This window comes from Phragmites australis, chromosome 13, assembly GCF_958298935.1.
Source record: "Phragmites australis chromosome 13, lpPhrAust1.1, whole genome shotgun sequence".
In the NCBI taxonomy this organism is placed as follows: domain Eukaryota; kingdom Viridiplantae; phylum Streptophyta; class Magnoliopsida; order Poales; family Poaceae; genus Phragmites; species Phragmites australis.
Genome location: NC_084933.1, coordinates 17,614,628 through 17,627,952, shown reverse-complemented (window position 1 = coordinate 17,627,952; position 13,325 = coordinate 17,614,628). Strand labels below are relative to the sequence as shown.

The following is a 13,325-nucleotide window of genomic DNA, read 5'->3' as shown; positions in this document are numbered from 1 at the left end:
TCCGCCCGTGCAGCGCATCGCTCCAGCCGGGCTCAGCGCGTACGCGGGATTCGGCCGCATCCACCGGGCCTGCTCAGAACGGTGCAAATTCACTGTACATATGAATTTTTTTATTTAACTCTCAATTTTATTTAAGGGTGCAAGAGTGATCCAAAAATTCTAAACATTTTCATGAGCGAACTAGAGCTCACTAGCAACCCATTTTAATTAGTTTGATCCAAAAAGCCTCAGTTAATATTTAATTAAAATTCTCCAAAAATCATAAAAAAAATCACTAATATTCTTATCATATGATGTAATAATTTATAAAAATATTTTCAACCCTAGTTTATTGATAAAAAAGTGAGTTCTTTTATATTGCAACGTATACTCATACGGGTAACCAAACACAATCTCTTCTCAGTCAGACTGAGCACATGCAACCAACCAAACAGACTCTACTGCATCTCTTCAGCCTGTCTCAACTCAGACTGCATGACTCATACGAATCAAGCTGAGGGTATGCGGGTAACCAAACACACCCATATATTCTCTTGTGGCATGGCCCTCTATTTCCTGGGCTCACCATGGTCCATCAGGGACGTCTATCCTAATCGGACGGCCCGCGGCGCAACTGGTCCTTACCGCCGCGTTCGCCTCCTTTTTTCCACTCACTTGGATCGACGGCCTCGAACACTTCCCTCCCACGACTCCGCTCCGCCGCCACCGCCGCTCGCCGGGGCACATCGCCACAGCCTCCCCCCTTCCCCTCACCCCCTGCCGTCGAAACCAAACTCCATCCGCAAGCTCCATTCGACATAGGCCCGCCGCTCCGGGATCAGTACTCTCCCCTTGGCGAATGGAGATGGAAGCAGCGGTTGCTCCACCCGCTTCGGGACTGCGCCGCTCGCTCAACATCAACCCCGCGCGTGCCACGCGACCGGCCGCAAAACATAGGCCGAGCCTTGCGGCGAGGCACCAGGCCAACGCCGTCAGGTGCGAGCTGCCCCGCCGCCCGGAGGCGCGCCTGCGCCACCGCGCGAGCGCAGCGGCGCAACGGGATGGTGGTGACGCGGAGGCCGGGAGGAGGAAGCGGCTGGCGGTGTTCGTATCCGGCGGGGGCTCCAACTTCCGGGCGATTCACGAGGCCGCGCTGAGCGGGGCGGTGCACGGGGATGTCGTCGCGCTTGTCACCGACAAGCCAGGTGAAGAAAAATTGCATCTTGAGAGGGCTCTTCGGGTTGTGAGAGTTGGCTGTGAGAAAGGAGGTTTTGATCTGAGAATGTAAAACTGCATTGCAGGTTGCGGAGGCGCGGAGCACGCCAGGAGCAATGGCGTTCCTGTGGTCGTGTTCCCGAAGTCGAAGTCTGCGCCGGAGGGGATTTCGGTAGCTGAACTGATCAATACCTTGAGGTTGTTTCCTGCTTATCTCTGTGTTTGATTCTGAAAGTAATCACAGTTGGAAAAATAACAGGGTGAAATGGAATTTGCATAGTTATGAGAAATTCGCGTTTCCTTTTTTCCTTTTGCTTGTTTATTCCTGTTAATACACACGAGGCCACACTCATTTAAATGTCCATGTACTTCCGTCTAGGTTCATGAAATAGATTTTTTTTTTCTTGAATATGATGCAATGATTTTCTCGAAAGGTTTCTGCAAATTAGAGGACCTGTTAGTGTTGTGAAGCCTCTAGCTATCTTTTATCGAATGTTTGCTTCTTACCCTTCGATACAATATTCAGTTAAGACTTGAAAGAATACTATGGAACAAATCCTCCTTCAAGTGCCACATTGTTAGACTTTACTCTTGGTTGTAGACACTCTGTGGTGCACTGTATTCTTTGTGTCTGCCCTTGGATTGTGCTAATTTTCAGATTCATCTCATGTATATCCAGATAGCTTTTCTCTGACAAGCGAAATATGTCTTGGCACATATTTACCAATGAAACAGGGAATATGAAGTTGACTTCGTTCTTCTTGCTGGTTACTTGAAACTTATACCTACTGAACTGGTTCAGAAATATCCAAGATCCATATTAAACATCCATCCTTCTCTCCTTCCGGCATTTGGAGGCAAAGGTTATTACGGTTTGAAGGTGCATAAAGCAGTCATTGCCTCTGGAGCAAGGTAATTTAGAATTATGTAGCATATACAAGTAACTTCATGACTCCATTTTCAAATGCTATAACATTATGCATCATCCCATACATGCGCTTGGGGCCCCACCAACAAAACACCATCCGTTATGCGCTTGGTGACATTACACTACAGTTTGTTGTATCATTGCTCTCGAATTTGAACGCAAGTTTAATATGAATTGCTACACCATGTGAGATGGGTTGGCGGCTATTGTTTGTTTATTTTGCCTGTCAAATGAGACTTTTTTTACTTGACAACGATCGGCTACCATGTACAGATACTCGGGCCCAACTGTACACTTTGTGGATGAGCACTACGATACAGGGAGAACTTTAGCCCAGAGGGTTGTGCCTGTGTTAACCAATGACACACCAGAGTTACTGGCTGCAAGAATCCTTCATGAGGTAAGAGTTCAGCCTGAAACTCCTTCAAGTTCCTTCTGCACACCATAGAAGTTAATCTGGAACCGAAAGTGTTATCATTTTGTTGATTTCAAATCTTGCATCTCAGGAGCATAAAGTCTATGTTGAAGCAGTTGCTGCTCTGTGTGAGGACCGCATTGTGTGGCGGGAAGATGGCGTCCCGCTTATCAAAAGCCAGACAAATCCTGATGAGTATATCTAATTGACAATACTAGCACTCTTTTGGAGTGATAAATGGAATTTGTAAAGCTCCTGCCAGTTTTTCCCAAGGAAAAGGGGTACTTAACATAGGCTGATATTATCATCAACATGTGTTGGAAGTGGGAAACAGTGTTCAATGAACTGCACTATGCATAGGCCACGGTATGATGCATCTTTATATGATATAACTCTTCTGTGGTAACATAAGGAGCTACTAAATACTGTGTTTGCCTGGTCCTTAAGGAATTTGTTTGGTTGCCCGTGATGTTTAGATTTGCAAATCTTATGTATGCACTCACTGGATTCTATCATGCTCTTCTATTGCTGGATGGTCTCTTCAATACATGCTATATCCATGGTCACATTATTATATCTGATGGTCATTGCTCTCAAGAGACTGCAGATTTTGCTCCTGACGATTCCTTCTGGTTTCTACAAGAAAATTCATGAACGTACATTGAAGCACATTCCGGTTCTTTCCGAAGTCATAAAGCAAGCTGTGGATAAGGACTCACAAGAGAGAAATACATTCCTACACGGGCATTGCGTTAGGTTATTTGGTCATTTCGGCTATTGTCATTCTGTGTGATCATTGTCTAGGCCCAAGTGACCGGATACATAGACAGCACGCAGTTGCAGCAAGAGTATGCCCAACGAGGTGTTTTATTCCATAGTTATGTTCCTCATGCTAACTTAATCAGTGAATACAAAGGCAGTGTTGGAACCACTTTAATAATTTACACTGTTGCAGCATCAGAGGGGTAAAAAAATGAAAGAAAACTTGAAAACAAGACCACAAACTATAAGGATGGGAGTGTAAGGTCCATCTTCAGCTACCGCAGTATCTCCTACTGTTTGCGGTCTCTCTTGATCAGCGAAATCCTCAGCTGATATGAAACTCACCGCTGGCGTGGACTTCCTTCACCTGTTTGTCATACTCATCCTCGCCATCCTCTTCTTCCTCCTCGTGTTTCTCCTCTGGTTTCTTGCTGTCCTCCTGCTCATCCTCCTCTGCCCAACCAAAGCCAGCCACGGGGGTGGAGGAAGGAGGTGGTGTTCGCGCCTCCTCAACAATCTTCATGATCTCCTCAACAGACTGAACGGAGTAGGTTGGGGCGCTATTGTCCCTCTTGTAGTACATTGCCTGTGCAGCTTCTGTGAGCTCTCTAGGCAAGTTCTTCAGGAACCAGGGGTGGTTCCTGATCTCCCTGATTGTTATTCTCTGCATGAAGTTGGAAAAGGAATGAAGTCTATAAACCAGACATGAACCGCTTACTTAAGTCAATCTGACTTTAAACAGATGAGCACCTTCGCAGAGTTTGCGACGAAAATTCTTGAAAGCAGTTCCTTGCAATCTTGGGATACGTGAACGTACTCCGGTATTTTGTACTGGATTGACATTATCCTCTGTGAAAGAAAAAAAAAAGAATGTACAAAGCATAATATTAAGAGACAAGAACTTGGAGTTTTAGATTGCTTATCAGGAAAAAGAAATGCTCTGAAGTTGTTACCCCAATTGTCTTTCTGAAATTCTTGGGGTCATCAGGATCCTCAAAAGGGTAAGCACCGACCAGCATCACATAAAGGGTCACTCCACAAGACCACACATCTGCTGTCTGAACCATCAATCAGATGTTGCAAATATGGTAAGGCAAAATACGTGAATAAATATAAAGGCAATAACAAAGCAAGAAAAGCTTGTATGACGGAACACTTCTTTCCAGTAGGACATTAAGGTGTGGTTATTGTCGTCAAAACAAGTTTCATAATGACTCCCTATTCTGTATGGTCCAGGCCCCTGACGAAAAAAAACACTCAAAATGATGGCCTCTTTAGCACCATTTGGATCTAATTTATTTGAATGGACATTATGTGCCTGTGTTCTGAGACTGAATTGCTATTGGTAGTGTAGAACATATGCATCACCTCATGGTATTGGCTAAATTTATTTTGCTCAATATGCCTTAAAGATGGCATAGAAGATTGAAGAGCTCTTCGAAGTAAGCAAAATTTCAGTTATGTTGCATTTGCTGCAAACTTCTAAAGTTGATATGAGCTTTCATAGAGCAAACAATTTAAAGCAGGCGAGCGATTGACCTATTTACCAACTCTTCTAAGATAAATACAAGCAATGATGTACAGCATCTATGTAAAATGTTCAGACTGAGGGTTTGTTATTAGGCTGATGGTGATATCCTGAGGACAGATGAATGATGGCATCGGAGAATCAGTAAGCTTTGGTACCACATGCTTTTCCACATATTTTTATGCTGTAGAGTACATAATGGTTTTGCAAGAGAAAACAAAAGCCCTAAAGTAATTTAGGAGTTTAGGGGCTAGTTTTTCACCAAATCATTGATAACCACAACTGTTTTAGGATCCATGCTGTGTTTTTTTTCTTCTGGAAAGCCATGGACCACTTGTATCGATTAAGCACCGTCTGTCGGTACTGTTGGCTTTAGTACTTTCCGTACTAACCATGTGTTGATCTAATAGTAAGATAAACCGATTATCATACGTCATGCTGAAGTTTGATTTGTGGCCTTATGACGCGTAAGAGAAAAAGAAAAAGAAAAACAATGTGACGGGAAGCTAGAGGTGTCTGGGACACACTCAAGTTTGTCATAGTGACATATGCAAGTGGGTAGTTCCGGGTATGAAAAAGGTTGACACGAGTACCCCTTGTGTGGGACTGTGTCGTCACGCAAGCCGAATGGTCCTCAAGTTGTGTGGGTAAAAATGTACCTCTGCATGATGTAAAAACAATTCGAATTGCCACACTCTCGATCATTAGCATATTTCTGTCTATCCGTATCGGTGGTAGTCACGAATGTGGGATGATATGATATGATACACTTGTATGTGGTTGAGATGGTTCGGTTCACAGATATGTTTATGATGGTTTCAGTTACTCATATGCTTAGGTTGATGATTACAGGATAGGAAGGGTATATATGTATGGTCAAGTATAGATGCTCACATTATTGTGTCCAAATTTGCGTTTGCTTATGAATTTACTTAACCATATGGTCGGCTCTTTACTAACATCCAAATGTATGATCCTTAGAGTCAGGTTTATATATACCCGTTATGGATTAAGTTTTGCAAGTATCTTCATACTCACGCCGCTCTTTCAGGTGCTACCAACACGAAGAAGGTAATGTTTGGCTATTTCACGCCCGCCGATGTAGGTGACGGGAATAAGTAGTGCAAACTATTTGTGCGACGTTATTTTGGGGTGGAATCTAAGGGCATATAGCTCCACCTATCTTTTTTGTTTCATAGCTTTTGTTTTCCGTTGCGTAGTATGTCTAGGCGGTTAGAAGGTGAAATTGTTCTTTTATCCTCTTAGCTCTCTTTTATTGTAAATTATCAGAAATTGTTAATACTTAAAGACTTGTAATATAATTTTTATTCCTCACTCTTTCTTAAACTTTGTTGTGATGAACTATATTGGAAAGACGTGTGCTTCGATCTTGGATATAAAATACATACCGGGACTACCGAAATGGTATTCTGGTTAATAATTGCAGTCGTGATTATAAAAATAATCGACTTAATGATTAATTAAAATATTATTTTAACATTCCCCTCAACATAGCCACTCAAACAAAAACCAGGTAGATGTGGAGAAAAACTAAAGAGGATCGTCGGAATATTTTAATGCGAAAGCAGCCGAAAAGCTCATAACTTTATGACATAGAAGTGGGCACCATATGGTTGGGCAAATCAATGCCACAGTTGTCTTTGCAAAGTCTTAAAGGGGTGTACTAGAAATTAACAATAAAATAATACTTGGTGTTCCATCCATAAACTATCTATAATTCGAAAGGCATCATACTGCTTCTCTTTTGACAAGCAAATGCAACCAATTTTGCAGTGCTGGAAAGGGAAAATGCAAGCAGACTGATATGATTTCTTGGATAGCAATGGAACAAAATGCAATCACTGTCCCGCAGAAAATCCTTAATAAGATATGGACGCAGTACCTGACAATTAGGGGGGAAAACAAGAGGGAAATAGCTTGAGAGGACCACAAAAAGACACAGAGAGGTTCAGTCTAACATGACTGCTTGAAAAGGAATGGGCTTGAGGCCCTCTTGTGATAACATCAATCAGCTAGTCTGTAGCACTAGAACCATGATGGTAAAATGGCTCAGAAAAGGACATAAAGTATGAAGTGAACCTAAATAGAGTTGTCAAGGAAAAACGCAAGTTGCCCTACTTGATGGGCTTTAAGTGGCGTGTATTATCCCAACAAGCTTGTTAGAAGGATGGATTCACCTAATGTTCCTTTCAAATTCCTAATGATGAAAAAAAATCCTTTTGAACGTTGCATACTCCTATGTATAAAATCAAACATCTGTCTCGTCATTCGCTATCTTTAAGCTCACTCAAATCAAGGTAGTACTGAACAAGAACATCTGCCTCTACATAATACCAGCCTTTTTCCAGCTGATCTAACTTTCTTTCAGGCCACAATTTAATAAAGCAAGCGGACGCGTACAGACTACAGATTCTTGACCACTAAACCGGTCTGAATCCGATCAATCTAAACCTTTTGCCCCTCTACCATTGTGCATGGCGTGCACGGAAAGCAGGCGCGCACGTTGGAGCGAGCATCGCCATAAAGCACGATGTGCGATCACCGGAGAAACAAGCGAATGTGAATGTCCAAATCGACATCACAGAGGAAGGAACATATCCTTGCATAATCTCTTCCTGCTTTTCCGTCAGATTTTTTCAACTCAGGCCACTGGGGTACTATACCACTACTACCAGTACCAGATCACATTAGCTAGGAATCTAAGCATCTACATCAAACTGCAGGAGCAGCAGCAGCTGCTGCTGCAGCCAAGTGACAGTGTGACACTATGTGAAAGTCAGCATGGCCTCCGGGCCCATTGCACAGCCTGTTCGTCCCCAGCGCAGTCAGAGCACCACAGCATGCTGCGGGCGTACCTGAGGCCGAATCACACGGCGCGCGCACTGAGGAGATCACGATTCACGATGCAGGGGAGGGGCACACGATGCAGGCCTTTCTGGGCCCACTGCTCAGTGGCAGGAGGCGCTGTCTGCCCGGCAACAGGCAAGCATATCTCTACCTCGGACAAATCCCAAATCCATCAGCAGAGTCCAGAGATTTCTACTCAAGGGACCTACAACGGTGGGAATATATATAGGAAGCATATTTGATATTTCTGAAAGTATGTACTACTATATACATATTTTATTACGTAAGAAGTATCTTATGTGATAAATGATATGTACATGAAGTATATAAGTATGTAAGATCATCTAAGTGGTATGTATAATTTTTTTTAAAGTAGTTTGCACATATTTTTTAGTGTATTACATTTTATGTACAAATACGAAAGTATTATTAAAATCTAATAAAATTGATGGACTTCTTTTCTATTTTTTTTTCCTGTAGTCCACATTAGAGTATCTTAAAATGAATATATAAGTATACTCATAGTGACAAAAGAGTATATTCAGTTCATTTATATGGTATATCATAGTAGAGAGTATGTACTCCTGATAGTACAGATTAATTTTCATATATATATATATATATTGTATGTATATTCTGCAGATATGCTCACTGTAGATCATGTATACGCACACCCCATAAGTTATAACTTATAGTGTTTCGGGTTGTAACTCACAGTGTTTCGGGTTGTAACTATGGGATGTGCGCAGTGCGAATAACAAGTTGTAACTCACAGTGTTAGCTTTTCGTGTTGCAATTATGTATTTATGGATGTGAAGTTGTAACTGATCTACCTAACAAGTTGTAACTCACAGTGTTTCGAGTTGTAACTGGGGATATACGCATTACGAATAACAAGTTATAATTCACAGTGTTAGCTTCTCGTGTTGCAATTATACATTTCTGGATGTAAAATTACAACTGATCTACCTAACAAGTTGTAACTCACAGTGTTACGGATTGTAACTGAGGATGTGCACAGTGCGAACAGCAACTACGTATAGACGCAGAATAGCCTTGTCGTGTGTGTATATATATACACACACAAAATTACACTGTCATTTTAAAAAATTACAACAATAGGCAATAGGCTACAATCATCCATTCGACAGATCTAGTTTCAACGGTCAATTAATTAAAAAAGCGGTGACTGTCACGTGTCGCATGTTCAACGGGCGAGAGAAAAGTCGTCACCGCTTTTTAATTAACTAATTGCATCAACTAATGTTGCAAATTTTTGAAACAGCCATACAATTTTATAAATATTAAAAAATATAAAAAATGAACGGTGACACAACAGGTGAGCCCAATCTATAGACCTGAGCATATTTAGCAGAGCTCTCAAACCTATAGACTGGCAAAACATGCTAAGAGTTAAAAAAATTAATTTCCTCTAATTCATTTTAACCATAGAATCATTTTATCGGAGGGCACTGAACAGCCCCTATAAATGCTGACACGGGTGGGCTCGCCTATAGACCTGGTGTACAGGGACTCTGGGGTGGCATTGAGATTTGAGACCCGCGTTACGTGGACTCCAAGGGGGCGGCACGTGCTCACGGGCTCACGACAAGTGAGACAGTATCGTCGCTGCAACTGGGACCCACGTTGCTATGTCACAGGGGAAAAGAGAATCTGACGGAGACTGACCTTGCCATCGTATTCCCGGCGGGAGAGCACCTCCGGGGCGATGTACGCCGGCGTGCCGACCGTCGACTTGGGCTTCGAGTGCAGCAGCGACGACTGCAATCAAGGCACGTATTGGAGAAGAAAGGCGTTAGTGAGTGTGGCAGCCATCTTGTTGGGGTAAACAATAGATGTTGCTTCTTCAAGCAGTTCCACGCAAGAAAACGAAGAAATTTGGATTAGGCAGAGAAGGATATTAGCATGTTTAGGCGAGCAGCAGAGCAAGCGAAGGTAAGGTAAAAAGGGAGCCTTTTGACAAAAAGCTCATCCATTTTTAGAAGAAAACCCAAGGAGGAGGAAAAGAGCATTTCAGGAAGGTTTGGAGATCAGGAAGATCATTTCAGAGAGGTAAGTAGTTCAGCACCTTGGAGTAACCGAAGTCGCAGATCTTGAGGCGAGGCGCCGGGCTGCCATCCAGCAGCGTGTTCTCCAGCTTCAGGTCTCGGTGGCAAATTTGCTGCAAATCCACGACGAATTCGCATTGAACATTCATTTCATCAGCACAAATGGCGTAACTTTTTTGCTGGAAAAGATCAATCATTTGCTCTTACCATGAAGTGGCAGTAGCTCACGCCGCATATTAGCTGCTGGAAGAAGTATCTGGCCTGCAAGAACAGTAAAACCACCATTTACACGAATTAACACAAGAAATCCCCAAAAAAACAAAAGAAACGGACATGATTACAGGAAGCCGCCTGATTCGAGCAAGTAACTGATCCTGACCTCGTCTTCGCTAAACCTCCCGGCGTTGCAGATCCGGTCGAACAGTTCGCCGCCGGCGGCGTACTCCATCACGATCGCCAGGTGCGTGGGCGTGACCACCACCTGCAAAAACAAAGGATTTCACGCACAAATTCTTCACCGATAATACAAAAAAGATCGCATTTTTTCGTCCATTTCCCGCACCTCCTTGAACCGGATGATGTTGGGGTGCCGCAGCGAGCGGTGGTTTATGATCTCCCTCGCCACATTCTCGTCAATCTGCAATCACAACAAACGAGCAACGCACCCGTCAGAAACACCACGAATCTCGCAAGGGTCACCGCAGCGCAAGAACCCGAATCCAAAGCGCGGCACCTTTTGGCCTCGGGGGATGTACTTCATGGCGACGAGCTCCTTGGTCTCCTTGTTCCGCATCAGCCGCGCCACGCCGAAGTTGCCGGCGCCGATGTCCTTGAGCAGCTCGTACTTCTCCATGGGCTCCGAGCTCGGGGAGGATCGCGACCGCTGCTTGATCAGGCTTGGTGAATCTTCCTAGAGGTTTTGGAAGCTTCGCTGGGCTGAGAAAGAGGGGAGGAGGAGGAGGAAGAGGGAAAGCTCAGGGGAAGGATTCGATTCGAAGCTCGTCCGGCTCTTCGCTGGGATGAGTTTGATTTATTGGCAGTAGCCCAGTGAGGAGGAGTTTGTTTTATTTGACGATTAATTTAATGTGAGCCATGGTATGGCGTGCTTAACTGCTTATCATTTTTTTTAGGGATTTGATTGCATTTTGAACCTTTGGTTTCTTGCAGCTTGTGATAAGGCCCTTGCGTGCATTGCTAGTTTTTTTACTGGTCACACCTTCCTTGCTTCTTTGGGGAGGAATAGAAGCAGATGCAGTCATTTTCTACCTAGAAAAAAAGACAAATCTCAGTGGATTTTGAAATAATATGTCCAAAACATGTTGTAATTGGCGAAAATCATCTCGTTACCAACTGTGCAACGGGGAACGTGTTTCGACCAAACTTCTACGACGTCGTAGTACCTTCAATAAACACGGCCGCAGCTCAACTGCCGACACCGATGAACTTAGTCATGTTTGGTTGAGGTTTAATTTTGCTGCACCTAAACTTCAATAAAGTATGATTGTCGTAAAAAGTACGATGAATAAAATGGTTGTTATACTTGTGACAAAGTTCGGTAAGAAAATGAATCTATGATATATGGGGTAAATGGCTAAAAAAAATTAACAAGTCATGGTTGTAGCATTGAACCAAATATATGCTTAAGAATTTGCGACACGTCTATGGTGGGGCGTGGTGAGGTGTGACTAGCAACCAAACATGTCAAAATTTGTCTGCGATGCGGCCACATGGGAGGCGTCTTCTATCGATTGACCACAAGCTCCGAACCGACCGATGGCATCCACGCCACGAACAGGCGGGGAGATGAGGCATGAACTACGAGTGAAGGCGGAGGGATTCACGGAGTGATGGCACATCACATTCGCATGGGGCATGTAGAGGTAGGTCTGGTAATAGGTTGGATCGAGTCCCCGTAGGTTTTACACCTAGTGGTCGGGGACGGGTACAATTTTGGCCCCGCAGGGTTGCGAGTCGGGGCTTTGGTTAGTGGTCGGGTTAGGAGTAATTTTGTACCTGTTAGGTGATTTGGGTTTTTTTTCTTATTTACTTTATGAGTTTATCTAATTACTTAATTATTTTGAAGTATGAATATCGGACTATGAATTCTTATGTCGTTACATGCTTCTTAGATTGAAATTTTTCTTATAAAGTCTTAATTGGTAGTTTTTTTAATACATAGTTGAGTGTTTTTTTATTGAGGTCACACCCGCAGGTCCCGTCGGGTTTTGGATCCTCACTGGGTTCGAGGCTGAGAGCAATTTTGCACCTGTTTGGTGGTTCAGATTTCAATCGCATTTTTTTATTCAGATTTCAGATTAGATGTGTTCTTACTATACCCAACCCTGAGCCGCCCCATTGCCAGCCTACGTGGAGGGCCGCCCGTCGTAGCGAGTGCTGTGTACGATGTTTTTTTTTATAAATGTCATGTACGATGTTGGCGTCGAGACTAATGGCGAGAGTGTGGGCACGCCCGAGGATTAGGGTTCAAAAATGCATCAAAAACCGCTCAAATATTGTGAATATCGGTCGATTCAGTGGGGTATGAATTTGAAATGCGATCGGTTTTCGTATTTGAATTCAAAAAATTTAAATCGGATTTGAAAAAATAAAAAAAGAAATTTCATAAAATCTAGAGACAATTCTAAGAGTATCTGGGAAAAAAATTTAAAAAAATATCATTTGCATCAAAAAAATATGTGCTCAAACATTAATAGTTAAAAAAGAAAAAAATAGAAAATACCGAAATAGGCCGAATGCACGATGCGTGCAAACGGCCTGTTTCAATCCAGCTCTATGGGATAAGGGTAGTAGGATAATTTTTCCCCGGTGTATGAATATATGCATGTAGTAGAAGGTATGATTAAACAAAACCTAGCAAATCTCATGACATATTTATTTCTGATTTTTTTTGATTTTTTTATTATATTCCTTGAACTTCAATGAAATTCGAGAAATGCCCTCGGTAAATTCGAGCGATTTTTGATAAAATCGTTTGAAATGCGGTAAATGTGGTCAATGCAGAACATTCGGTCGGTTTTTGGTACAATTCGATCGTTTTCGATTTAAATCGAGCGGTTACCAAATGTCAATTTGATCGGATTTTTCTTCGAATTTACAAATTTGATCAAGTAAATTTTAAACGAATTTTTTTATATTCACAAATTTTGAAAATTCGCTGGGTAGCGATTTCCGGTGATCGATCGATTTTGTAAACCTGCCGCAGATGCGGATCGGATGCCTAAAACTCAACCAGACGCTATTCTGACTGGTGAGATCGCGTCTCTCTCTCTCTCTCTCTCTCTCTCTCTCTCTCTCTCTCTCTCTTTTCAAGCTATTTGTACCCGATAAGAAAAGAACGGGAAATGCTGACATGTGGGCCCCCGGATCCATCCAGTGTCATTTCCAGACTTTGAGCCATCGAATTCTTGCCTTGCGAATAGGTAGAGTTGAATACTGTAGTCATTCTTAAGACGCAACAAGGAAACCACACGATTACATCCCAATAATTCAACTGATAGGCACGCTTACTATGTATGTAGTCGGAGGGACTCGAATCCTAAC

General features: G+C 42.8%; 2 protein-coding genes across 3 annotated transcripts; one reads left to right on the top strand and one right to left on the bottom strand.

Annotated features, from left to right (window-relative positions):
• Positions 1-546: 546 nt before the first annotated feature.
• On the top strand, positions 547-3,381 carry LOC133887875 (phosphoribosylglycinamide formyltransferase, chloroplastic-like). Of its 2 annotated transcripts, XR_009903661.1 has the most exons (6): positions 547-1,184; positions 1,281-1,392; positions 1,930-2,106; positions 2,396-2,522; positions 2,629-2,903; positions 3,145-3,381. XR_009903661.1 is itself a non-coding variant. In XM_062327869.1 (5 exons), exons 1-5 carry the CDS (start codon positions 839-841, stop codon positions 2,740-2,742), a joined length of 876 nt encoding a protein of 291 aa, XP_062183853.1. In that variant the 5' UTR covers positions 547-838; the 3' UTR covers positions 2,743-3,084. The 2 variants fall into 2 exon arrangements, 1 of the variants encoding a protein (XP_062183853.1); XM_062327869.1 differs by lacking the exon at positions 3,145-3,381 and having other exon boundaries at positions 2,629-3,084.
• A 7-nt stretch (positions 3,382-3,388) lies between these two features.
• Positions 3,389-10,839, bottom strand: LOC133887874 (serine/threonine-protein kinase SAPK7). Its single transcript, XM_062327868.1, has 10 exons — positions 10,666-10,839; positions 10,498-10,634; positions 10,327-10,401; positions 10,144-10,245; positions 9,972-10,025; positions 9,785-9,877; positions 9,385-9,477; positions 4,253-4,357; positions 4,050-4,148; positions 3,389-3,963 (listed from the first exon to the last, which is right to left on the bottom strand). Exons 2-10 carry the CDS (start codon positions 10,615-10,617, stop codon positions 3,625-3,627), a joined length of 1,080 nt encoding a protein of 359 aa, XP_062183852.1. The 5' UTR covers positions 10,618-10,634; positions 10,666-10,839; the 3' UTR covers positions 3,389-3,624.
• Between the last annotated feature and the right edge of the window lie 2,486 nt (positions 10,840-13,325).

Coding starts and splice junctions, on each gene's coding strand:
- LOC133887875 (XM_062327869.1), top strand. CDS start 839: ATGGAGATGGAAGCAGCGGTTGCTCCACCCGCTTCGGGACTGCGCCGC. Junction 1,185..1,280: donor GCTTGTCACCGACAAGCCAG/GTGAAGAAAAAT, acceptor ACTGCATTGCAG/GTTGCGGAGGCGCGGAGCAC. Junction 1,393..1,929: donor GAACTGATCAATACCTTGAG/GTTGTTTCCTGC, acceptor CCAATGAAACAG/GGAATATGAAGTTGACTTCG.
- LOC133887874 (XM_062327868.1), bottom strand. CDS start 10,617: ATGGAGAAGTACGAGCTGCTCAAGGACATCGGCGCCGGCAACTTCGGC. Junction 9,878..9,971: donor TGAGCTACTGCCACTTCATG/GTAAGAGCAAAT, acceptor GTGGATTTGCAG/CAAATTTGCCACCGAGACCT. Junction 4,149..4,252: donor ATTTCAGAAAGACAATTGGG/GTAACAACTTCA, acceptor TTTCTTTCACAG/AGGATAATGTCAATCCAGTA.